General features: G+C 38.0%; 2 protein-coding genes across 10 annotated transcripts in view; one reads left to right on the top strand and one right to left on the bottom strand.

Annotated features, from left to right (window-relative positions):
• Nucleotides 1-23074, bottom strand: part of LOC129375044 (sodium bicarbonate cotransporter 3-like) — a 49307-nt gene extending 26233 nt beyond the window's left edge. For 7 of the 9 annotated variants that reach the window (XR_008607595.1, XM_055053846.1, XM_055053842.1 and 4 more), the window contains exons 1-6: nucleotides 22927-23074; nucleotides 7148-7229; nucleotides 5579-5728; nucleotides 2760-2898; nucleotides 1484-1644; nucleotides 530-718 (exon numbers count right to left, since the gene is read on the bottom strand). Coding sequence is in view for 8 of the 9 variants with exons in the window: in XM_055053846.1 (XP_054909821.1) it covers nucleotides 530-718; nucleotides 1484-1644; nucleotides 2760-2898; nucleotides 5579-5728; nucleotides 7148-7229; nucleotides 22927-22968 (763 nt within the window). In the remaining variant the exon portion in view is untranslated. Of the gene's footprint in view, nucleotides 1-529; nucleotides 719-1483; nucleotides 1645-2759; nucleotides 2899-5578; nucleotides 5729-7147; nucleotides 7230-17652; nucleotides 18107-22926 lie in introns of those variants that run through there. The other 2 variants (XM_055053845.1, XM_055053843.1) reach the window with 2 other exon arrangements.
• A 1190-nt stretch (nucleotides 23075-24264) lies between these two features.
• rbms3 (RNA binding motif, single stranded interacting protein) overlaps nucleotides 24265-27117 on the top strand; it is a 379593-nt gene continuing 376740 nt past the window's right edge. The window contains exons 1-2 of the mRNA XM_055053855.1: nucleotides 24265-24711; nucleotides 25213-25332. The gene's annotated coding sequence lies outside the window, so the exon portion shown is untranslated. The remainder of the gene's footprint in view (nucleotides 24712-25212; nucleotides 25333-27117) is intronic.

Raw genomic sequence — 27117 nt, 5'->3', positions numbered from 1 at the left:
AGCTGACAAGATGTCTGTGCACAGCAAGCAAAGAAGAGCTCTGCCACAACAATGCATGTTCGTTTGGTCACACACCTTTCACTTTGCAACAAATGCCATCACCAACCTTTAAAATGTCCAGTGTAATGACATGAAATGCAAATAGAGTGAAAACCACAGGCAGAGAAGTGAAGAATGTGACATCTCATTCAATATTCAAATCTCAGGCTTCTTAACCACCATTTTACAAATGTGCAACGTAGACATGGTCGTGCGTAGGGCATCGTCACAGAAATGACCCTCTGAGGAGAAAAATTAGGAATTAATTCAAACCCCAAAGCCAGGCCAGCCATACAGGTTAGCACAATTTTTAGCACTCAAATTTCTCTTCCAGTCAGGGAACTCTTAGGTTTCTCTAAATTTTACTCACTTTGATCATCCACCTCCTATGCTGGCAGTGAGGGATTTGAACAGTGGACTTTTAAGCACAGTTCCCCAGTGGTTGAATAGATGGAAGAGCAAGAAATGTGAGTGCGCTGTAGGGTCTCACCGTTTCTTTCAAGCAAGAGTGGGTCAGAATGTTTCTTGCCTATGTCAGCAATGGAGCGCACCAGAGGGATGCGATTGCTGAGCTTCCTCTCATTCTGATGGTGGTGCTTCTTCAGCATTGCTTCCCGGACCTTGGCGCGCAAATCCTCCTTCAACTGCCCGGATGCCACCATGCTGTCTATGACCATGTCTGGAACACACAAAGACAGTTATATAAAGATAAACACGCAGGGTCACACAATCCAAACATGACAGTTCTGGTGAAAACTTTCCATTCACCCGTGAGTTTAAATGTCATTTTATTTTGGGCTTTTATTTGTTTATTTTAACTGTTGCATTTGCATGATGGAATGGTCGTATGCCAAACAAAACATAGGTACACAAAATTTCAACTGTTTAGGATTTTTTACAAAATAATAAAAAACAGGCTCAAATACAAACATATATACAAACTTCTGGCAAAATCCTGACTAGAGCCATTTCTGCACTCAGTCGAGCAAAACAAATCTTATTTAGGACTGCTAATGTTGCCTGACCTTTTCAAAAAAGAACCTATAATTTACAACAAGGAATATATTATTGTAAAAAACCGCCAAGCAAAGTTTAGATGAACTCTTCCATAAGAAGATGGCTTAAAGTTCCTGTTGAAATTAGCCTACAAACATGTTAATTACAAAAAGCATCTGGTCGAGGGCTGTCTTCTGAAGGAAGACTAGATATATTTATTTCTATCTGAATGCAAAACGTGAGAACTTTGTGGATTAAAAACATCAACAATAAATTAAAATGAATTCAATTACTGTTTTTGAAACTCCCTGAAGTTGTTCCTCAAGTGAAACAGTAAACACAGTAAATTAATATGAACTTTATGACCACGATGAATATATTAAATCTTCAGCAGAGGAATTCAAGATTACATATAGTAAAGAGAGATTTCAGTGAGTTGTGTTTGTACCTGCAATTTCCTCAATACTGTTGGCCCTCATATCCAGCATGACTGTGCCATTCAGTATGCAGCTGCGTAGTTCAAACAAGCTGTGTAGTGATAATGTGGCCACATAGGGCTTACTCCACCGCTCTCCACCGTCTTCCACATCCTCTTCAAACTTCAACCATCTGACGCACACAGAAAGAATGTTTACCGTGAAGGAGCAAAAATGAGATGCGCTGAAAAAAACCTCCTCATTAGTCTTTTAACCATCAAATAAAAAAATTGCAGCATTCTTGTCACAGCCAGCTACATTTTACTGCTTTGACAAATTTAATCTGACAGAGCACACAGTCTAACAGAAGCAGTGCAAACTGGATGACTCATACTCCAAATCTGTGACTAATTTAAACATGTTTGTGTTAGAAAACAATCTGTGGGATACCAGGCATGTAAAATCACTAATTCCACTTCCAACACTAAAAGGTTTGGAAAAGCACACCTGTGAAACTGTTAAAATCTGAAGTTGAGCCTGAGTTTTGCATATAAATATACCCTGAAAATCAAGTTTCAGCTGGGGTGGGAATTTATTGTATAATTTATCATTAATTATGATAAATGTTTAATCATTATAAAAATGTTGATTTATTGCTTTACCATTAAATTCAATTTAATGATGTTTAAAATCCCCCAAAACTATCCATATTGATGGGATTGTTAGTTTCACTATTTTCTCCAATGTTTGTTCAATGACAATAAATATTAATAGATTTTAAAATATGATTAAATGCAGTTAAGTGTGCAGTTTTGTGACACAAATCCCATCACATGACTGGTGTTGTGAAGAAGCATATTACAAATGGATATGTTTTTACAACACAAGTATTTGTGTTTGTGGGGCTGCTATGGTTGTGCCATGCAGTCATAGCCATACAGTTACCTAAAACTGAAGGAATAAATTGTTGTTATTGTCTTCTTTATCAAATATCATCCTTGCACCACAAAACATTGTGATAAAAATTTACGTCCACATTGCCCACCCCTAGGTTCAGTCATTAAAAGCCTAGAATACAAAAACCTACAAAAGGGAACTGAACTAAAAATATGGTTCACATTTACTTAGAAATGAAAATAGAGACCACTATTATTATGAATAACACAATTTTAGCTGAACCACATTAATTTAAAGAGAAATCATCACTAACATTTGCTCATAAAACCAAAGTATATTACACAACTACAGAACATATTTATTTATTTTCATGTGTTATCAATTTGTTTCTGTTTTTATTGTCATTCTAACCTGGCGGTCTCTCTCCACTCAGTGGCGCCACCATGTCTGAAGGACAGCTCATCCAGCTCAGTGAAGAGGTCATGGGGGATGTGCTCGAGGTCATCGTCCTCTGTTCCTAAGATGAACTGTACCCTCTGTGAAGGTGTGTCTGAACACAGAGAAATGACAATAGATTAACAGCATATTCATTAAGATTAGAATTAATAAAATGTCAAAGCATTTATTCAATATAAAACACAGCTTATTTAACTTTCTTCTAAAAAAGTGTTTTTTAATTTTTATGTCTGCTCCACCAGAACAAAACATATCACATCATATACTAATAACATATAGTGGCCGACTGTGGCTTTATGGAAGAGTAGTCATCTTGCGATCGGAAGGTTGTAGGTTCGATTCCAGCTTCCATGTCGATGTGCCTCCAGGCAAGGCACTTAACCCCAAATTGCCTACCAGTCTATGTATGGGTGTATAAATGTGTGTGCGTTCGTGAGTGCGAATGGTTGAATGTGACTCTAGTGTAAAGCGCTTTGAGACGCTATATAAGTTCAGTCCATTTACCAAATGTAACTTCTTCACTCTTTGGCAAACTTTCGTCTGCATTCTCAGCTGCTTTCTTTTTTTTTTTTCCTTTTACATTTTTCACATCTATTTCGCCCATGGAAATGAATCTAAGTAATGTGAGCTACAATCGGAACACAGTGAAAAAATGAAGTCATAAAATCACAATATAAGCATTGTAAGTTTGCATTTGGAAACACATTATGCAGAATACAGAACAGCACTTCCAGTGATCTATGTCTCATTAAATCTTCTACACACACAGTACTATACAACCGTATTTGGTGAACATGTTGCCACAGGGTTTAAAAGTCAACAATACAGGAAAACACACACTTGAAATGCCAGCTTAATGTCATTCCCAGATAAAACGTCCAACTTTAGAGGTAAAGAAAAAGGGCATAGAAGTATTTGTACTGACCAAACATCTCTCACTAGTGGTACATGTACTATTTAAAAATTGTGGTGTCATTCAGAGAAAGTGCTTTTTTTTCCCCTTCAAATGATATACATAATGATTTTAGACTTAAAATTAATGCTATAAAAAATTTACTTTCAAAATATCACAACTAGTTGGTAACTAGTGTTACTGATTACAGTAGCTAGTGTTACTGTAGTCAGTAACACTAGTTTCTGATTACACTGTTAATCAGTAACTAGTGTGTTACTGATTACTCATCAGTAATCAGTGTGTTAAGAAAACAATTTCAAAAACAGCATAAAATCTTAAATATTTATTTTATTGAACCTAATACTCCCCACTATTATGTGCAGCAAAATTCCAGAGCTGATCTAGAACCAGACAGAGAACATGAGTGGATGTACTCAAATACCACGATGGTTTTTACTAAGCATATCTTGAGTGTTGAGCTTTTATTTGTTGCTTTTTATATCTTGCAGCTCTGATGGCGCAGCTACTTTCCATACAAGGTGCTTGCACACATCACTTAAAATGTCACGACCATCAACCTGTCAGACGCTGCTTCACAGTGGCCTTTAAAGCTTTTTAGCAATGAATGCTTCAGACAGAACTGAAAGATGGCGAGCACAGAAAGCAGAGAAATTGCAGTATTAGAGAGCAGGACATCCCACCACTTTTTTAAAGTATTGCACACATATTATTCCTTCTAGGCATTATAGAAATTTGTGGCTGCTACCTTGCTCAAGCAGATTATAACAAATGAAACCCACTGTAACGCAATAAAATGTGTTATAGTGGCTAAGGCTTTGTCCATATTAATCTACCCTTTTCTACAATGTTTGGGATTTACTTGATGCATTTTGTAAGTGATTGCCGTAAACCTTGGTGGACAACATCAACAACTATTAACAGTTCTTTTCCCATGATTCCAGCCTAATCTAATCCCAAGTGGTAAGCTTTAGGCAGGTCTCAGGATGCATTTCGAGTGAGCACTTGTGATCGGATTTTATTTTCCCTGACCCTGATGTGTAATCACCTTCAGCTTGGAGAGTCAGCTGTAAACTACGTAAATAAGAAATCATACGCTCTGCACGTTACAATTACATTCTTAATAGTATGTACTCTGCAATGAATGCAGTAATTGAAAATTATAAATAATTTTAAAAGGACCAGAAAATGAAAAAAATAAAACAAGAATAATTAATTCTTTGAACAAATATTGATTTATAAACTTAGCCTCCAATGAGTCATGAAAAGCCAAAACCCAGCTTTACTGTTGTTATAGAAATGACCAGTAAAAGAAAACAGAAAGTTTTCTGTGATTGAATCATCCTGCACATTTGGACTCTTGACAGGTGAGTAGGTGGTTCTTCATTGTGGCCATTAGCAAATCTCTGTTTGTTCTGTCTTGCAAGTTGATCTGAGTGAGTTTTTCATGTCTGAAGCTCTCCTTGATCATTCTGCTCACCTTGCAGGGCAGCAAGTTAAAGGTGGTTCATCACTCAACCAAGAATTTCTGAATTTTGTTCTCTAAACTCAAATTAAAAGATGAATCTGATGGGTTTTTACACACTTCTACCTGGGGTGAAATAAAATTTTATTACATATATTCTTAATGGTCAGTGAATATACACAAAATTTTAAGTTGATCAGGTGTTGATTTACTAGTTTGCGACAGCATAGGATCCATTAATAAACTAATCTGGGAAACCGAGAGTTTTTTTTATAATAAAAAATAAAAGAGTGGCTGTAGAAAGTCAGACAGGAATATAACTATTTGCAAAAAGAAAGTATGATGAGTTATGTACTGTTTACATGGGTTACTTAAATATTAAAAACAGAATCGAACCATAACTGGGGGACTCTCTTCCATCTTCCTTTCCCTCTTCACAGTCTCTGTCCTTCTTCTTTCGATGATGTCTGCGTTCTCTGTGGCGGTGCCGCCGTTTGCTTCCTCTTCCAAATGGAACATGGACCCCTACGTACACAGCTCTGTGACCTGGGAAAGAAAGCAAACTTTATTTAATAAATGACACACAAGCAACTTTATTTCAAGTATGCTATGTACTTTGACTTCCCATCTATCCCAAGAGAGAAATATTTTTTTTTGTCACAGTAAGCAAATAAAACCATAAAAGGACAAACCAAATTCTTAGTTTAATTCATTCTTCAAGGAAACAACTATAATAACAATATTAACATTTTAAATTGAGTACATCAACTTTGTTTTCAAAAGCATAAAAACAAACTCTTAGATAAAAGGTAAAAAAAAGTTTTGGCTTCAAAAACTAACATTAGAATCAAGAATACAACACTGTAGAGAAGACAGAAGGAATCTCTTTCCATTCCTTTAGAAAGCTTAAGTTAATCTACTTGAAAACCAGAGAACAACATTTAACTTTTGCTCTTCTTAGTTTTTTGCCTTCTGTGTTTTGTCTGCTTCTCATCATTATTTTTACTCTCACAAAGGAACTGTGTTTTCAAATATAGTGGCCTACTTTTACCCAACATACTCTGCCGATACCCATTTTTAACAGATGAGTCATTTCTCTTTGATTTGAGGGGAAACTCAGGAGAAATGACACCAACATGCAGCATGTAGAAAAAAAACTCATAGGAAATGTGAATAATATGGATAAAGGGAACAATGAGAAACAGCAATAGAGGGGGAAGAGGTAGACTTGGAAACTAAGGTATTAACAGGTTTAATTATTTTCCACAGTAAATATGTGGCTTCTAAGAAAATTTATTTTACAAGATTAATTAACACTTGACGCAGAACAAATTTAATTAAAAGAGTGACAGAAAATGAGCAATATTTTTGAGGGAGTGAAATACTTCAAATCATAAATGAGACCACCTTTTGTAACTGGGTGTGCACTCAACATTCACCATAACGTAATGGGTACAACCAAAGGTTCTTACTTCGCTGTTAATGAAATTATGACAGAACTGTGCAGTTTGTAAACCACAAAATGATGTCAACAGGAAATCAAAGCTATTAGTCGTACAGATAGACACATTACTGATGATTCCATTCTTTCCACTTGCTTATTGGTTTTCAAGACTCTTCAGAGCAATGAGGCTTAAACTCATCAGCTGTTTTCTGCTGATTTTATTTTTATGGAGTTAAACAGTATATTTTTATATGTGAAACTTCATAGAAAATTATTAAATGGTTTTCTTTTCATTTTTCCTAAAAAAAATCAACAGCAGTTATATACTAAAAACTTAAAACTACTTTTTAATCTGCCATAAGCATCACAATTACCACAAAAACATATATCCATTAGTATCACCTAGGTTTAGCTTAGGTGAGAAATTTGACTTTTGTCCTCAAAGGACCAAATATTTTTGTTCTATTACTGAACAGAAGATAAATAGCAAACTATGTTTAGCTGAGAATCTTTGCACTTACTTTCCAAATCTTCTGTCTCATAGTTCGAAAGAGTGGTGAAGCTGGTCTTCCCGTGGTCAACCAATGCTTCCTCTTCTAGACCCTGGAAAAAACGACAACAAAGTAAAGTGTTAAAAAAAATTGACAGTACGACACCTTCTGTCATCAAATTTAAAAATAATTATAATGTGTGTCTTGCATATTGTAAGTCTTTTTAGATGGAAAACAGATTTTTCTTTTAAAAGTTAAGAGTTTTGTTGAATGGGCAAACAGGACAATAAATTAGGTATTGCAGTTTTGATTAAAGAACATTCCAGAATCAGTGTTAATTTGTACTGCATGTAATCCTTTCAATTACAGTCAAAATATTGTACACAAACTGACATGCTGTTTTGAAATTTACCTTGGCAATAAGTATTATGGAGCAAGCTCTGTTACACATTTTATGAGGGTTTATCTATGGCTAATGCTCCACAAACAAATTAGTCTGTATTGATAAAATTGTACTTATTTTTAATGACTCATGCCATAAAGGTTATGTTTCATAGCAGCTCCAGCAGGTTGACTACAGCGATTAGAAAGAGAAACACCTTTTTCAGAATATGCAGTCCAATTTTGCTATTATGAAAACATGAATGATTCCAGGGCTTCAGTTAGGGAGACATAGCAGCAAATATACACATTCCCTGGCAATCAATAATCAAATTAAAGCATCCAGGAATAATTAATACAGTATTTAAATACACACATAAACACCAAAAATATGCATTTTACAAATTAAAAGCATAAAAGAAACACACAGGAACAGAGACATAAATCTATGCCTTCCTTAACACATACCAAACTTGATGTACATCCAAACACTCCGCAGATTCTTTTTCCTATGTGAGTGAATATTTCAGACTGAATGAAAAAAGCATGCAGAAAATGTGTCTCTAACAAAGGAAGACAGAACTGCAGCACAATAAAAATAAAAATGCTTCTCCTTTTAAAGACAAAATGGAAAATGTAACGAAAATATTGGTGTGTTGCAATGTCATACTTACATACCAGACTTCAACCCAACAGAAATCCTAGGGGATGCTAAACAAAGGTTTTCAAAAATAAATGTGTCTGTGTTTGCTGAATTTTTAGGCCAACTGGAGGAAATTCCAAACCTAATTTCAGTTCACTGGAATGTGAACTATTTTTGTTAGATGTACTTTTGCTGTTTTTCAGTACCACAAAGGTGGACATGGTGGACACACTGTAATAGGATCGGCTTGTTTGTAGAATCGGTGTGTTTCAACAAAATGTGATGTTGCAAGAATGTTATTTTAGACAAACTTTTGTTATGGGGTGCATAAATGCCCATAGGGAGTGCTACAGCTGACAGGTTGATACTACTTCATAGTCGACTTTCCTATTTCTCTTGTAGTTCATATATAATTCTACATAATATATCATTCTGGATAGGCACCACCTGTCAACATCAATTTTCAAGTCTTGCCATGGATTCCTTAAATAGATTTAGGCCTCTACTTTGACAAGGCCATTCTAACACATCAAAAATAATTCCATTATAATCCTGGCATGATTCTGGCACCACCATGTTCCAGCATGTGAACTGTGTGTTTCTTGTGTTTGGTTGAATCTGACTAGAAAGCCTTCTGCCACATGTTTGCTAGTGGCAAACTAAAATAAAACTTCCAATTGGAAGCAAAGAATCACTGTGGCGTTTTATTTGAGTTAACACAGAATTTAGTGTAGACTTTATGTTTTATTTTAGCAGAAATCACATAAGCACATGTTTACAGGCAAGCCATTTAGATTGTGTAAAGCTACATCTGACGAAATAATTGCTTCTTAAAGTACTCATCCAGGAAATCTGTGTATTTTACAGCAGCTATTTGTCAAGAATCAAGAATCACTGTTTACGTGTATGTCGTCTCATGGCAGCTTAGCAAGCTATAAGCTTGTTACGAGTGCGTGTTGCCCTCAACCCCACGTTTCTTGGAACAATCCAAGAACATGTGATGAAACCTTAGCTTTGTCACATAGCTTTGTCAAAAATAAACCCCGGTCTATCTGCCACAGTCCCTTAGGCAAAAGGTTGAGGACAGTGAGATCGCTTCTGTTTTCCTCGACCACAGCTGTTCTTTGAGGGCCTAAATGGCTAACGTCACTGGGGGAGGCTAAGAAGAGGGAGGAATTGCCAAATGAGTAAGAAAAGCCAGCATGAATACATGACTGTAGACAGAGCACAGATGTGTGGAGCTGCAGCATAAAATAGTCTGGCCTTTTGTTAACAATTGTGTGCATTCATAGAATACCTGCTTTTGTTTTTATCTTACTGGTGACCTTGCTTCCATAACAATATACTGTATAAAAAGCAATGCCACCTGTTTTATAGACAAATATTAAATCAGACAAAACTTCAGTTAGGATTGAGAAATTTACTTTCATTTGCCGAATGTGGGATTTTAATCTGAAACTTTCCTCTAAATCACAAATGTAGATATACCAAGATTAATATGCCTTTTAATAATATGAAAGATAAAATATCTGCTAATAAAAACAGACAGAGGTCAGAGGTCAAGATAGGCAACACATGGTGTGCAAATAAAAGCAAAAAATATTTAATCCATTAACTTTTTCACACTATATGCCCAAAGAGTAGATGGCGAGTCCTGCTGTTACAGTGGATGCTATGAGGATTTTGTCAGCTTATGTGCTCAAACAACTAATGCATAAAGCTTTAGACATAAAGAATTTACAGTTCACATGATCATTAAACAGTAAACAGGAGTTGATTATTTGTCAGCAAAAAAAAACAATTCATAAAACACTACAACAGATAAAGGAAAAGAGGGGCAGCATCATGATCATACCAATTTGTCTACATTACGCAAGTCTACATATACTTAAATTCCTTAAGAACCTAAGCATAAAAATCTATTTTCAAAATATGAACATAAATTACACACATATAAGAAAATTGCTGGTATCCTTTTGTTAAATCCCACTTTTTAACTGACCCAGTTGTGAAACTTGGTCGGTTTTAGAACTTGAAACTGACAAAAGATGCAGTAATTATTTTTACATACTGAGAAATTGCACTTAATTTGCACAAAAATAACTTGATTGGCAGCAATTTTCCAAATGTCATTACACAGATCACACTGAGTCAAATCTATAAACAATACGACAACCAACAACTGCACTGTTCTTTTAAAACATAGAATAGAATAGAATAGAATAGAATAGAATAGAATAGAATAGAATAGAATAGAATAGAATAGAATAGAATAGAATAGAATTCAACTTTATTGTCATTGCACTGTCACATGTACAAAGCAACAAAATGTAGTTTGCATCTATCCAGAAGTGCTATATTGGATATAAATATTAATAAACAGTTGTAAAAAGATATAAACGGAGAATAATGACGTGCTATAAATGTTTTGTACAATATAAACATAAATATGAGAGTTATATACATATTATACAAATTACACAGATTATACAGAATATACAGGAATATGAAAAATGGATTGTATATATATATATATATATATATATATATATATATATAAAAAAAAAAAATTCCTTCTCACCCCCCCACCGCGGGTGGTTCTTATCCTCTGGGCTCGGGTCCTCTACCAGAGGCCTGGGAGCTTGAGGGTTCTGCGCAGTATCTTGGCTGTGCCAAGGACTGCACATTTCTGGACTGAGATGTCTGATGTTGTTCCTGGGATCTGTTGTAGCCACTGCTCCAGTTTGGGGGTTACTGCCCCGAGGGCCCCGATGACCACAGGCACCACTGTGGTCTTCACCTTCCAGGCCCTCTCCAGTTCCTCCCTGAGGCCCTGGTATTTCTCTAGTTTCTCGTGCTCCTTTTTCCTGATGTTGCAATCACTTGGTATTGCTACATCTACCACAACGGCTTTCCTCTGATGTTTATCCACTACGACAATGTCTGGTTGGTTCGCCATTACCATTTTGTCTGTCTGGATCTGGAAGTCCCACAGGATCTTAGCTCTGGCGTTCTCCACCACCTTTGGGGGTGTTTCCCACTTTGATCTTGGGGTTTCCAGTCCATATTCTGCAGATGTTTCTGTACACTATGCCTGCCACTTGGTTATGTCGCTCCATGTACGCTTTCCCTGCCAGTATCTTGCACCCTGCTGTGATGTGCTGGACTGTCTCAGGGGCCTCCTTGCACAACCTACACCTTGGGTCTTGTCTGGTGTGGTAGATCTGGGCCTCTATTGCTCTGGTGTTTAGGGCCTGTTCCTGGGCTGCCAGGATGAGGGCCTCTGTGCTGTCCTTGAGAGTCCAGCTTTTTCCAGCCATTGGTAGGATTTACTGATATCAGCCACTTGGGTTATTTGCTGGTGGTACATCCATGTAGGGGTTTGTCCTCCCATGATGGTATCTCTGGCACCTCAACCTCCGTTCCCTGTTGTCTGAGACATTCACTGAGCACATTGTCTGTTGAGGCTTTGTCCCTGATGTATTTATGGATCTTAGTTGTTTCGTCCTGGACAGTGGTTCTCACACTCACTAGTCCTCTGCCTCCTTCCTTGCGGCTCGTGTACAGTCTCAAGGTGCTGGATTTGGGATGGAACCCTCCATGCATTGTTAGTAGCTTTCTGGTCTTAATATCTGTGGCTTTTATCTCCTCCTTTGGCCAGCTAATTATTCCAGCAGGGTATCTGATTACTGGCAAGGCATAGCTGTTTATCGCACGGATTTTGTTCTTGCCATTGAGCTGGCTTCAGGACTTGCCTTATTCGTTGGAGGTATTTAGCTGTGGCTCCTTTCCTTGTGACCTCATCGAGGTTGCCATTTGCTTGTGGTATACCTAGGTACTTGTAACTGTCCTCTATGTCTGCTATTGTTCCTTCTGGGAGTGAGACCCCTTCTGTGTGGATGACCTTCCCCCTCTTTGTGACCAGCCGACCACATTTCTCTAGTCCGAATGACATCCCAATGTCAGTGCTGTAGATCCTGGTGGTGTGGATCAGTGAGTCGATGTCTCGCTCACATTTGGCGTACAGCTTGATGTCATCCATGTAGAGTAGGTGACTGATATTGGCCCCATTTTTGAGTCTGTATCCGTAGCCAGTCTTGTTGATAACTTGGCTGAGGGGGTTCAGGCCTATGCAGAACAGTAGCGGGGACAGAGCATCTCCTTGGTATATGCCACATTTGATGGACACTTGTGCAAGTGGTTTGCAGTTGGCTTCAAGGGTGGTTTTCCACAGCCTCATCGAGTTTGCAATGAAGGCTCTCAGAGTCCTGTTGATGTTATACATCTCTAAGCATTCAATGATCCAAGTATGCGGCATTGAGTCATAGGCTTTCTTGTAATCGATCCAAGCCATGCACAGGTTGGTGTGTCGGGTTTTGCAGTCTCGGGCAACTGTGCGGTCTACGAGGAGTTGGTGTTTGGCTCCTCTGGTATTTACACCGATACCCTTCTGTGCCGTGCTCATGTGTTTATCCATGTGTTTGCTTATCTTGGCCGCTATGATGCCTGACATGAGCTTCCAGGTTGTGGAGAGGCAGGTTATTGGTCGGTAGTTGGGTGGGACTGGACCCTTTGATGGATCCTTCTGGATTAGGATTGTCCGCCCTTCAGTTAACCATTCAGGGTGAGTCCCACTTTGTAGCAGCTGGTTCATTTGGGCTGCCATTCGCTCATGGAGAGCAGTGAGTTTCTTTAGCCAGTAGGCATGGATCATGTCAGGCCCTGGTGCTGTCCAGTTTTTCATACCTGAGACTCTTTCTTGGACATCTGTCACAGTGATGGTTACGGGGCTTGCTCAGGGAGGTTGCTGTGGTCCTCTCGTAGAGAGATCAGCCACTGTGCATTGCTGTTGTGGGACGCCTCCCTTTCCCATATGCCTTTCCAGTATTGTTCCGTCTCCAGCCTTGGTGGGTCTGCTCTGTTGTTATTGTTACCCTGCCATTGAGAGTACACCTTAGCTGGTTGAGTGGAGAAGAGCCGGTTAATCCTTCTGGATTCATTCTCCTTGTGTATCTCTTTAGGCGGCTGGACAAGGCTTGGAGCCTCTGTTTGGCAGTTTCAAGTGCTTCAGGTATGGGCATCTGCCTGTACTTTCTGGGTACTGGTCTTTTCATTGCACCCTTGTGGAGCTCTGACAGTTGGCTCACTTCCCTCCTTGTTACCTTGATTTTAGCCTCTAACCGTCTTTTCCATGGTGGGTATTGGGTCTCATGGTTGCTCTTATAGCCAAGTATCTCAAGGATCACTGATGCTGAGTTGTAGATCAGCTCATTGGTTTCTGTTCTCAATGCTGCATTCACATTCTCAATGCTGCATTCACATTCTCAATGAGACTTTCAGATGGTACTTCACTCAGCCGTTGTAATTGGCGCCGAGGAGGCCTGGTTGTCATTCGGGTCATGATTCTCTCTCTCAGGTCAGCAGCTGTCTCGTTCAGCTCTGTTTCGCTCATTGGGCCGTGTATCCCCTCACTGGGTGGGGACTTGTAGTTAAGTCCCCACAGTCCTGACATCCGGGTTCCTCCCTTTTGCCGTAGCATTTGTGTTGTATCTCGTCAATCTCAAGTTGTGATAGCAGTTGCCGTTTGCGGATGTTGGAACACTGAGCTACTAGTTGTTTAGCGCTTAGCGTTGACTGGGGATGTCGAAGTAACCATTCCTTCCCCAGTCTTTGCATGTATATATATATATATATATATATATAAAAAATTCCCTTCTCACCCACCGTGGGTGGTTCTTATCCTCTGAGCTCGGGTCCTCTACCAGAGGCCTGGGAGCTTGAGGGTTCTGCGCAGTATCTTGGCTGTGCCAAGGACTGCACATTTCTGGACTGAGATGTCTGATGTTGTTCCTGGGATCTGTTGTAGCCACTGCTCCAGTTTGGGGGTTACTGCCCCGAGGGCCCCGATGACCACAGGCACCACTGTGGTCTTCACCTTCCAGGCCCTCTCCAGTTCCTCCCTGAGGCCCTGGTATTTCTCCAGTTTCTCGTGCTCCTTTTTCCTGATGTTGCAATCACTTGGTATTGCTACATCTACCACAACGGCTTTCCTCTGATGTTCATCCACTACGACAATGTCTGGTTGGTTCGCCATTATATATATATATATATATATATAATATATATATATATATATATATATATATATATATATACATAATATATATATATATATATATATATATATATATATATATATATATATATAATAAAGGATAAATAATGGCACATTAGATTTAAAGATTATATACAGATTGTGTATGTGAGGGAAACAGTCCGAGGATGGGGGGGTACAGTCCTTATACAACGCAGCACAAAATAAAAGCAATTAGACGAGCCAGAATGTAGTCACGGTTTTATTAATATACCATTTAGAAGCACTGACCCTCCTTAATCAAACAGGTGTGAAAAGGATCGCTGGGCTTGGAACATCAGCCAGCAACCAGATGTTGCTAGTGAGGGTTGCCTCATAGAAAATAACAGAGTTGTATTTTTGACGTCCCTCTGCAGCCACCCGTGTGCAGCCTCAATGGTCTGGGTCAGAACGCTGTGCTAAAGTTTGTAACAGTAAAATTAGAGAAATAAAAATGACTTTCTTGGAAGTGGTGCTAAGAGAAAGACCCTTGACTCCTATAGGACTATGGATGCACCAGTATCATTCTTTGAATTACCTCAAGTTTTAGTTAATTTAGCTTGATTCTGTCCTAATTCAAAGCCACTTACTTCCACCAGTATTCTCAAATGTTTTAGTCTTTAACAGCTGGTTTGCTGTAAAAGCCAGCTGTGGCCAAAACATCACTTTCCTCAAATATTGCAGTCCCACTCTGTGAGGTTCTGGAGCTTTAATTTGCATTTTTACAGTGTGTACTGTGATGTTTTCAAGCAATAATATGTTCAGCCTGGAGGAACGTTATTATAGTGTACGCTTTAAAGATTGGAGCCAGAACGAGCATCATAATGCCACTATAGTACAAGCATTATGTGGTAAACAACTATAATAGCAACAAGAATGCAAAGAATTTACATACTGTGATTAAAACAAGCAGCATTTAGATTTCACACCTAAAGAAGCAACACCAATGTTGAGCAAATTAGCTATAAAAATTTACTTCTAAGAGCCAGGTTAACCCAGCTTTTGATTACGTGTTTGCATGGGCAGAGAAATATTCACATAGCTGCCAAGCAAGCAGTGAAATGAGCAACTAGCCACACAACATGCCAACACGACTGATTCCCTCTTTGCCAGCCTTGCAGTAACTGGGAACTGATCCAATCAACAGGGAGTATTGTAACAGATGTGCTGCATAGTGGGAGAGACCAGTCTTTTAAAATTAAAGTCAAAGCTCAAATGGCTGCCAAATGCACAATTTTCTTTACGAATGAGAATGATTACAATTATTTGAAGCCAGTGATGTCAAATTAAGAGACTGTGTCTGAAAAGTAGTTACAGATAAATGACTAAAGTGAAATACATTGGTTAACAATGATATTATAACCAGGGTAAGCATTTTTAATGGTTATTATTACCATAACATGTTTGAATAGAGATGCACCAAGACTATTTATATATTATTTATTTACAATTTAGCTTGACTGGTCTTGATCAGCCATCAACCTATAAAAAACGTTTTCTGATCAGTGAATGCACCAGATCTAAGGGCAGGACAACATGTGTATTCACCCCCCTACCTATATCACTTTTTGACTTTGGTTTTACTTAAGTGGTTCCCATTATAACATCAGTTTTAATACAAAGATAACCAAAGTATAAAAAAAACTGTTTTAATGACCCAATTGTATGAAAATATGGGATGCCGCAAATCCAAAACTGTCAAGCTATGTGACTCCAGTGAACCACATTGAGACCCAATATCCACAAGTGAACCTGGAATAGAGGCCACCTTTCCAGCAGTGGCCAGCTAATCAAAATTAGTGCAGGATACATTACCAACTTGTCCAGAAATCTTACCAAGGACTTTTAGTTTGGTGAAAACATCTTAGTAAAACTGACAAGCGACTTTTCCAGATCATATAGCAGCTTGTTTTAGGTTAACTCTCTTTCACAGTGTTTAGAAGAACATCTAAAGTAATATATGCCTCACTGGCCTCATTAAGGCCACTGATCATGATATATCAATGAGGAAAATACTAAGCAAAAAGGACTCCCATAGCACAGTTCTTGGTCAAAAACTACTCCTGACCAAAGGACAAACATGATAGTGGAAGTGTGAGGGTCTTGGGCTACTTTGCGGCTTCAGGACTTGGTCAAATTTAATATATTTATCAATTCTGCTTTCTAGGAGAAAATCCTAAAGGAGAAAGTCTGGCCATCAGTTTGTTATCTTAAACTCAAGACCACCTGAACAATGATTCAAACACACCAGAAGGTTCACTTAATGACACCAAAACCCTACTTCAATGCAGTTGCTTCACCTTAAATAGGCCATTCATGTTTGAAAACCTTCCAGAGAAGAGTGGGCAAAAATTCCTCTGCAGTGATCTCACTACCATTTGATAGAATGGCAATCAAATTATTGGGGTTATAGGGTTATTACATTCTTGGTTTATAATGCTGTTTTGAACAGCATTTTCCTTAATAAATAAAATTATTGTTGTTTTCACTCAGGTCTGTTTGATGACCCAACACATTACATGTGAAAGAAGCAAAAACAGCTTTGTAAAAGGGCAAGTACTTTTGCACAGTTCAGTTTCTTCCAAACCCAAGGGTCTGATGGTATTCAGCAGGTTTTGTTAAAATGCAACGAACACGATAGAACTAATAAGGCAGCTATGCATTGCTGACTAGCCCCTAAATTATTTACTCCCATGGAGACCAATCACCTTTGAGTGGGACACAAACACATTCACACTAGTCTCCTCTCCATAACGTCTCCAGAGATGTATGGTTTAATTTACTAATTGAAGAACTGGGATTACTTCATGTCAGCAATTTTGAATGGAGAAAAAAAGTCTGCATTTACCTCTCTCTGAATTTAAATAGGACCTTTCCTTTAAGCCCAAAGCTCCAATTTTGAGCTTATCAGTTTTTAAATGTTCAGTTATTCTTCCCACAGTTAATGGACATCATTGCTATAAATAGCATGCTTCGTGTTTTGATTCGGTTACCTTGACAGACCCATTTTATCGGAGCTTTATTTTTTTTTTCCTTCCCTCGCTTCCTTCCCATTTTACTTGTCCCGTTCCTTCAGGAGCCATAATTGTCTCTGATAGCTTTTTCTGGTTCATGCTGTTTTGGACCAATAAAGGGGTTCATAAAAAAAGCATTCAGTTTTAAGAGCTATCACCTCTTCTTTCCTCATATAATATTTTTTAAATTCTGGTCAAATGTAGTCACCACAGAGCCCTATTCACTAGCACATAGACCACCACAAGCCGACAAATCAATACAAACGCACAAGCGGCACAGCACACCTAAAGCCTGTGGATTCTTCTCCAAGTGCAAAACACGGATGCTGAGGATGCAAACACAAATATTGAGGAGCAGACATACCGTGTTGAGCACATGTTCCTCTTTGCTCTGCTCATCCATTTAGACCAAAACATCCGCAAAGCAGAAGCGGGAGAGAGATAAACCAGTTCCTTCTCTATGGCAGTTGTCTGTGCTGTATGGGGGACGCCTGTGAGCCGAGCGTGAACAGCGACAGTGTCACACTCGTCTGTTCTCCCTTCCTCTGCTCATCTCTTTATACAAAAGGAAGGCGAGCTGCTTCAGAACACACAATGCTGTGCTCTGCTCTACCCCGTCAGCCCTGCTCCATGCATGGCAGCCAATCCCACCATGCCTCCATGAATATTTCATTCACCCAGCCAACAGCTTATAAACAGACACACACATGCACGCAATCAGACGAAGGGCACACATTCACATTTGGAGGACATACAAGTCCTTAGCCGCTGAGGTATTCAGGTCATAAATGAAGAGTCGCCCCCCCCCCCAGCGAAGATAAATAGAAACAGGCATACGTGTGGGGTCGGTGTTCCCTGCAGTCTGCAATGAATTGAAAAAGGATAGATTGCTGTGTATTCATGAGACTCCAAATGTCTTTGTTCCTATGACTTTGACTTAATACAATCCCAGTACAAGTATCAAGGTTATCTATGTCTTTCAACAAGTTCTAATAATGCTGTCTACTTGCTTCCTGTATGCAACAAAAATTCCCACTTGAATGGGTCAAAAGAGCATTTCTCTAAAATAAGAGCAATTAGTTCATTTTGCTATTTTAATGAAATTATGTTGATCTCTAGCAACAGGAACACTGAACACATCATCTAGGGAGACACACTTAATGCCAGCGCAGTATTCTCAAGGGTAAATGTGCAACCAACCCTACATTGAAATGATTTAGAGTTGTTATAATTTTAAAATAAATTTAACTGAAAGAGTGACATCTAATGGTGGAATAGAAACATCCTAATTTCCATTAGAATATGTATTCTCTGAAATAATTTATTTGCTGTTTGAAAGGTTTTAGCTTAGGAAATAGATATCTACAAAAACAAATCTAAAAAAATGTAAATAGGTAAGTCATGTGAGATTTATAGTGTGTTTTTCTACCATAAAACATATCTGATAAGTTTAAGAGAAGTATTAATTTAAACCTAAAATTTGGCTCTATATAATGTAATTAAAAATACAAGAAAACTAGGACGCTTTCACATTTATTCCTTCATAAAATGCCTAAAAAAATCCCACATCAGTTGTATCTCATCAGAATATCATTACTCTGCACTTTAAAGGAGCTCAGTCCTGTTTAAACCTCAAACATTTAGTTTAGCGTATTTTGAGCTTTTGAACAAAGACTGAATGGCAATCTCAAAAGACATTTCTGATGCATTCTGGATAAGCATCAGCTTCTAAATTTAATAAGGAACTCAAAAAGCTTCGCAAATGAATTTCAAACCAGACATTTTACTGAATGGAAAAAAGTGCACAAGTCAAAACAATTGCCAACATTTCAAGATTGGGCCATCAAAGCAAGTTCACCCTAAAAACAGACTGCAAAATGCTAACTGGTAAAAGAAGACAAAGTCTCCAAAACCCCACAAAATCCATTGAAGCCCAAATTTATTTCCCCCAGTAAAACATCAATCAAATTTTGATGCAACGTGAACTTTGATTAAGTCACTACTGCACTTTTTTTTTCCAACTACAAGCCACTCCGCTGTAGTTTCTTTCTGTGCTTGGAACCACTATGCTAATGCTGATGACTCAGTTGGACCAAGTCATGTTACAGTTACGGCATAAAGAAAGTGCACCTTCAACAAAATCAAGGGTTTTAATGTATGATTGGTCTCGTCTACCTGTAGCTGTTGGACAAAGTAACACCTTACAACTGTTTGGTTGAGCTTTCATGCATGACTCAGTTACAGCAAGACGCTGAATCATTTGTCTGCAATACGATCCCAGATCATCATGCCATCATTACTGTGCTGAACATCTGGTGTGAAGGGTTTGTGCTGATATTTCACCAAATTAAGTACTGTGTTATGAGGTGTAAACAACTCCGACATCACTTTGAACTCTAAAGGGTTGCAACAGTGAAAAACAATCTGCATTTCTGTAGGCTGTATCTGGTTACAAACAAAGAGTATTTGCTCAGTTTTACTCAGGGGTGACTCAATGACACGTTGAAAGAAGAAAGGAAGGAAGAAAAGAAGTAAAACTTAAATGAAGGAAGGAAGAACGCAAAAATGTGATAATGTGATAGGGAAAGGCTGATCAATTTCACACAAAATTAATTGATTTATTGTTTCCAGAGAAATCCAGTTGTATTGCCTCCATGACCTACGGAGCTAGATGTATTATATTTACTAACGCCTCCACTAATGTAGAACAAGCCTGTGTAATGGTCTTAGTCCTACTGCTAAACTCATACTACAATAAGACACAAGGAAAAAAAAAATCCCCAGACTAAATTGGTATACAGCACATACAACCTCTTTTTACTTGATCCAGTTTTTGTTCTTTGAGTGTCCCTATTTTCCGAAAGAAGAGAGTGATTAAACTCTAGGGTCAAATAATTACACCCTGTATTTTAATGATACAATAAAAAATTAAAAAGTGAAATCGCAGTCGATGTATGCAGGTGAATTTCCATGTAAATCTTAGCTGCTGCTTCCACAAGAGGTGTGTTGCTGTGCACCTCGAGGTCATTAAGTCCATCACAAGCTGTTCTCTCTGTATGTGAAAATATTCTAGATTCGAACATAAGACCATCTCTCCAACAGCTGAAGGGGGGCTGGAATTAGATTAGAGGACAGTGATCTTAATCATGGCACCAAATCAGGATGTGTAAGAAAAAGAAAAGAATCAAGCAGCTGCGACAAACCAGTCAAAGTCCAGACATCGCTCTCTTGTCTGGACTTTGATAAAGCTGTGCATAAACAATCACATACAATTCTAAATAAGCTGGTGTACGCTGCTAAATAGGTATCTATTTGTTTTGTAAAAAAGAAAGAGGGACAAAATTGATCACCAGTGCTGCGGAAGACAGATATGATCACACAGACGATGAGTATGCAGAGACTTTGTAGATAAAGTTCTTGATTTGTGGATGGAACTTTCTGTTGTTTGTGCAATGACACAATCTCTTATGTCAAATTTGGTCATCTGAAACTGAATACTGTGATGCACTGAAACACACACACACACACATACAGGAGAAACTAAACCTTACATCCTGAACAAATTGATTTCTTTATTCCACAGAACTTTGACATGTTTGCACAGTAAAACAAGCTGTGGAATACGTGTTGTCTGCACAAGACCTCAAAGATAGTCCGATTGTAAAAAATGTTTGAGTTGGACTCTTGTCACCTTTGGCTTGGAAAAATACAAACAGAAAAAATGCTAGAAATCTGGAAAAACCCCAGAGGACTTTCTAAAATTCTACATGCTTTAGCGGAGCAAGGGAGACAATAAACAAAGATGCAGCTAAGCGGCCCATGGTAACTCTAGAGGCGGTCCAGAGATCCACAGCTTAGATAAGATAAGTATGAGTTGGGCACTCCACAAATCTGATCTTTTTGGAAGACTGGGACAAGAGAAGCTTATTGTTGAAGAAAAGTGATGAGAAGTCCTGCTTGAAGTTTGTCACAAGTCATGGAAAACGTGGAAGAAGGTCCACTGATCAAATTACAATACGCAATATATTTCTAGAATCCAAAACACTGATAGCAGAAAACTAACATATTCTGAACACAATATCCTCCCAATGAAACGTGGTGGTAGCAGCATCATGCTTTGTGTTTAGCAATGAAAATTGTAGTTGTTACATGTTCATTCTTTATATTCAACAACACATCATTAGTGCTGATGTGTTTCTGGTCACACAGTTAAACTATTGCTTTTCAATAGTCTTGATTAACCAGATTATTGGTTCATCTAAAAAAAATGTTATTTCAACCTTCGAACATAAATTTGAGAATGATGGATCTACAAAACTGACTCTTTATTGTCATTTTATATCCTGTGTTAAACAGCCTGGTCAAAACTGAGCAGCATTTAAAATATCACAACAGCTTATTAGCTTTGAAGGATACTTTTCAAGCCAAGGGCTAAAAATTACATTTTGAAAGACTCCCCTTTATTGCTCCAAAACAAAAACCCTGGTCAGAAAGAAAACCATAAAAACCAACAATGCCCCCCTGTTTGAAACCACATTCATGGTTTTTAAATATGCATCTGAATGCTCCGCTGAAAGATGAACTATTGTATATTCTTGGGGAATTAAGTGATAAAAGTCCTGGACGTTGATTAATTGCAATCTGTGGGGGTCGGCTCTGACGACAGAAGTGCACTGCAATAATGCCACCCCTTGACTTTCCGGGAATCCACGCACGTGTATGAATACAGTAAGCAAACACTTGCAGAAGAGCAGTGGGCTACCCTACACCACCACTGATGTCACTCAGACGCTGTGCTCTTTAAACTTAGCTCTGCAGCAAGCGTCTTTTTCTGGTCTTCTTAACACTCAGTGGTCTGACGCTTATAAGCCTCTCTGTGGCAGTGACACCCAGCAGACAGGATGTGGTTCTCTGGAAACTTCACTGTAAGGCATGTGAAAAGGGCTCGTGCTTTTCCGTTTTGTTAATTTGGCCACTTATCTTCCACAGCAAAACCACCAGCAGTGGGTTATTCAAAGAATATGGCAATAAAAATAAAAATAAATACCATGCAGAGGAGGGTGAAATCGTGAAATGTGACTCTGAACCACCTTTCTCTTCTGAGGCTCGCTCAGCTGTAGAGCCTAATGGGACACATGACGCAAAGTAACGTAGCGTGTGAGCGGAAAACGCTTAAAGCGGTTAACAGCTAATCAGTCTTTTACGAAAAGACTTCCAGAGGCACCATAGGCGTACCAGACTACTACTGTTTACATGTCGTTAAAGTGTTTACCACAGAGCTAATGTCCAGGTTTGCATGGAGGAAATATTTCACAAAAACTACTAAAGGGCATGGACGTTATTAACGTATCATAACGAGCAACATCTTCGTTTAGAAACAACCCTCTGAAAAAAGACAAAGAGCAAAAGGGGGACATGTTTGTTGTCGTTGTTAAAATGTAGCTTTTTTTTAAAAAAGTGTAAAAAATAACCTTTACCATTAAGGAGAAGTGAGAAAAGGAAAACCGGCTAACAATGGAAGTGACCGGATGATTATCAAGCATCCCTTTGACTTGTGCTGTTGCTTGGCAAACACAGACAAAGAGCCGAGCACGTACGATCATAAGCTCACATTAAAACGTGTCTTCCGGGTACTCACCCTGCTAAGGAGTGGGTTCATTTGTTCTCTGGATTCGTCCATGGCTCCTGTTGTCAGTTTTTCAGCTCCACATCTGTCTTCAGTCACCGGTGGAAGAGCTGTAAAAGGCCGGCTGACACTTCGCTGAGGGCTGGCTCTGCATTCTCCCAGCGACAGAAACACGCCTCTAACCCAGTTGACAATGAGCTAGCCAATTAGCGTCCGGGACCCTGTTGGCATGACCAATCAGCTTCCAGAACGTAAGAATAGGGCGGGATGTAATCGTCTGTTGTCTGAAAAACGTCCCAAGCGGGATTTTTGTATGTGTGTGCATGGAGGTGATGTTTTTTTTTCTTTTTTGCTATTGATACCTTGCTTGTGTAGGGACGACTGACAAAACAGGAATGCACGATTAAAATGACAAGCACATAATTGGGTTCAATTGAGTTAAACTCACAAACAATAACTTCAAGGAAATAAGTTAGAAAACAAATCCATTAGGTTCCAATTGCAGCTGCATCCCAGTAGATTAGTGTATAATCATTAATTTAATTCAAAAGGTAAAACTCACACAAAAACATTGTATTATTTATACATAGAGACATGTTTTTCTGATAACTTTGATTATACTTTAACTTAATGTAAATCTGAATTTAGTAGATCAGCCATCAAGACATTTGATGAAAGATTATTTCCCTCTCCTGACAAGCTTAATTGATATGACCATTGCTTGAAACCTGCTCACACTACCAAAAATACCAATATCTGCTTTAATGAACAAAATATCAGTCAAGCAGTCTCTTGGCCTCATAGAGAAGATTTGGTGTATTGTCAATGCGACAATAGGACTCACCAGAGCTCTAACAATGCAGCTATTAGAGCAACATGGGCTTCCTTGCCATGCTTATGCATTTATTTATACTAAAGGAATCTTGAGCAAATATTGAGTACCTTTAAAGTACAGTATGAACACCATTTAATTAAATCTGACATTTCTGCAACAAAAGTAAATTTTAATTGTCCGACATATTAGTATTATATACATATTAGATACTTAGGACTGCCTCCTGGAGGTGTGGATTGCTAACGTTTGTCTAAACTGTTCACCAGTTTGATGCTAAGAAGCTTAGCGGAAATTGTCTGTGTTGTAAACAACCTTTCCCCACCATGAAGAGGTTTGTTCATGTCAATTCAATATTTGGAGGCGTCAGTAACACGGACTGATCGGCTTTGTTCACTTCCTCCGCTGTTATTGCTAAAACTTCACAGACACAATTTTAAAACAGCGCAGAAAATTGACGTCATCGTTCTTCTATTCTCTGGTTGGCTCCTAAAAAAAATCAACTGGAGACAATCCGAGTCAAGGGTGGAAATCCCAGGCTGCGCTGGAACCGATTATATCTTTCCAGCTGAATTGCACTGGAAGACAATGGCCAGGCTAAAATGGTTTTATCGCTTCAACATGCATAAAAAATATATAATATTGTTTGCTGCTAGAAGTGATAGAGAGCCCTCAGTGGAATGGCGGCTCCGCCAAAAGTCAAAGTAGAACTTAGCCAGGTAGCATAACAACCGTTTGGCTAACAGCTAAAGTTTGTCTGTCGATCAGAAAACAGATGGCGGATAAAGAAAGTGAGTCAGGAGATGACAAAGGAAACCGTGTGCGGAAGAAAGGAGCTATTGTATGTTGTTAGGAAGTTTACTGTTTTTGAAAGATGTGGGAATAGCAAGCGGTGGAGCGATATTACGCACACGGACATGACCCAAAGACTGCTTCAGAACAACGGTTAAAACGCTGGATTCAAGGTTTGTCTCATCAGGGCGAAAATACTTAAACCAACTTGCTATAGAGTTCATGAATAACGTCCATAATGTTTGTCTTTTTACCAAGATGTTCACATTAATGGATATTCTTACTGTTAGTTTTAATATGGATTGTTTATTTTACTAATGGAAAAAAACACAAACAGTACTGTATTTCTCTTTTTAATACTTTAATACTGTATGTTGGCGATTAATATTAATGTACATCCAAATTTGGGATGTTTATTTGCTGTTTTTTTAATGTGTGATGCTGTAATACCTTGACTTCAAAGATGTAATATTAAGGTTGTGCCTCACTTGTGCAATACTTAAATACTTTCAACAAAAATGTAGGTTAATTTATAGTGTTTATAGAACTGTCATGAGATATTTTGACTTGGAAAGAAAGTATTTTTAATATTTGCATATCTATTATTTTTCAGTGTTGCATTTTGAATGTAAAACCATTTTACATTCTTCTTCTCTTTCTGCTATTTCATACAGACTCATTCATATGTTGTGTTTTTTTGGGGGAACAATGATTGGATTTAAAGCCTCATACTCATGTGCGTCTGACAGCTACAAAAATATAAAAGCCATCATGGAGAAAAAAAAAAGAAAAAGGTAAGTTACAATAATATTGTGATATACAGAGAAGCCAACAGAATTGTAAAAAAATATAAATAAGTAAAGAAAAACTGATACAAATGTTCAGTCATGCTGCACAACACTAACTTCATTCATACATTTGAAATCAAATATTTACACTGAATCAAAGGACACACACTTTTTCTCACTGTTTGAAGTCAAATCCAACCAAACTTCTCGTTTTAGGTTAGTTAGAACTACCAAAATTATTTATATTTTCTTAATGCCACAAAACTTGACAAGAAAACATTTAGAGATTTTTTGTAACTTTCTTCAAATTCAGAATTACATACATTGAATCAAGGATAATTGTGTTTTACTGTATTCTTAGGTCAAGCCTTTTGGGTTTCCTTCCACAAACAGTTCTGTAGAAAATGCTTAGGAACTCTGAGTTTGGATGAAACTGGATCTGGAGGTCTCGCTGAGTCTTAGTGATCTCATTCTCTATCACTTGTCCAATCGCCTCTCACTTTGTCTCAACTGTCAATCTATACCTTGTACTAAAATCTCAGTACCAGCCACTTTCTTTATCTGCTATGTGTTTAGAGATAGACAGGCACTTTGGCACAGTGATAGTGGCAACAAATGCTATACTTAGAGCAGAAGCTCAGCAGCTGAAATCCTGGTCAGGGCAAAACTCCAGCTACATCGTACTTTACTAAATGGGAGTCATGCCACAAGAGCCAATCTAGCTCAGACATCTCTTGGATTAAGATTGTCTGTGTTAGATTATAGGGGCAACCAAGACACAAGAATGACTATAATTGAAAGTGCAAAGACCTTTCTTATTCCTGAGATTATTTGAGTAAGTTGCATCTTTTCCAGGCATCACCATAAAAATCTAATTTGAGGAAAAAACACTTTTTTCTGTCCATAATTTTTGTGTATAATAAAGCTTCAGTGACATACAACTTAAAGTGAGAAGTAATAAAAGCATATATTGTTTATGCTTCAAAATAGAGACTTGCAAATTTAATAAAATTGATGTGGTTGTTGCTCTTTTACCTTAATCCCAGTTAGGCGAGCTGTAAACCTGCTTTTATCAAAGTCACATGGTCACTTTAAGCTTTTAAACCAATTTTACCTGCATCTGTGATTTAGTCTGAACACGCTTCTGTATTTCTCATTAATTCCTATTTGCTGAACCAGAAGTCTTTGTATTAGGGCATTTTTATGACACTACAAAAATGTGCTACTTTTATAATATTATCTGTAATCAATCAGAAAAAAAATCACTATCATAAGACCAAATATCCTGGGAAAGCAGCACATTAATAAAGAAAATATATTAGTTGGTTGAATGGCAGCACAGTCTCTGTCTTATTTTAAACACTGAAAGACCAACACAAACTTTACATTATTTTAGATTTTAACCAAAGGGGAAAAGAGAAACCTGTAGACATTTTACAAATTTGTTTCCCTTGACTCTAAATTATAAAACCAATGTAAGGAAGATGGGAATCACATTAAAATACAATCTTTATTCTCTCACAATTGAAACATCAGGTGCCAGTTTTAATGCGATTATTAAGTGGCCTCGGTATCAATAATTGGTAAATGCTATATTTAAAATGTTATACTTAGTTATGCATACAAAGCGTGTGATTACTTTTAAAAGAGTCATACTCCCCATTTGAATTAAGCATTTAAATTTCATTGCACTCTGAACCAAAAACTTTAGAAATTAGTGGATTCTTTCAAATGTGGGTGGATGATCTTATCAAAATTTAAAAAAATATTGTTTTATAATAAGGTTTGAAA

The sequence above is a fragment of the Poeciliopsis prolifica genome, unplaced genomic scaffold (assembly GCF_027474105.1).
Source record: "Poeciliopsis prolifica strain line A6 unplaced genomic scaffold, Auburn_PproV2 SCAFFOLD038, whole genome shotgun sequence".
Lineage (NCBI taxonomy): Eukaryota > Metazoa > Chordata > Actinopteri > Cyprinodontiformes > Poeciliidae > Poeciliopsis > Poeciliopsis prolifica.
The sequence above is the reverse complement of the archived record's forward strand: the minus strand, read 5'-3'. Positions and strand labels throughout refer to the sequence as shown.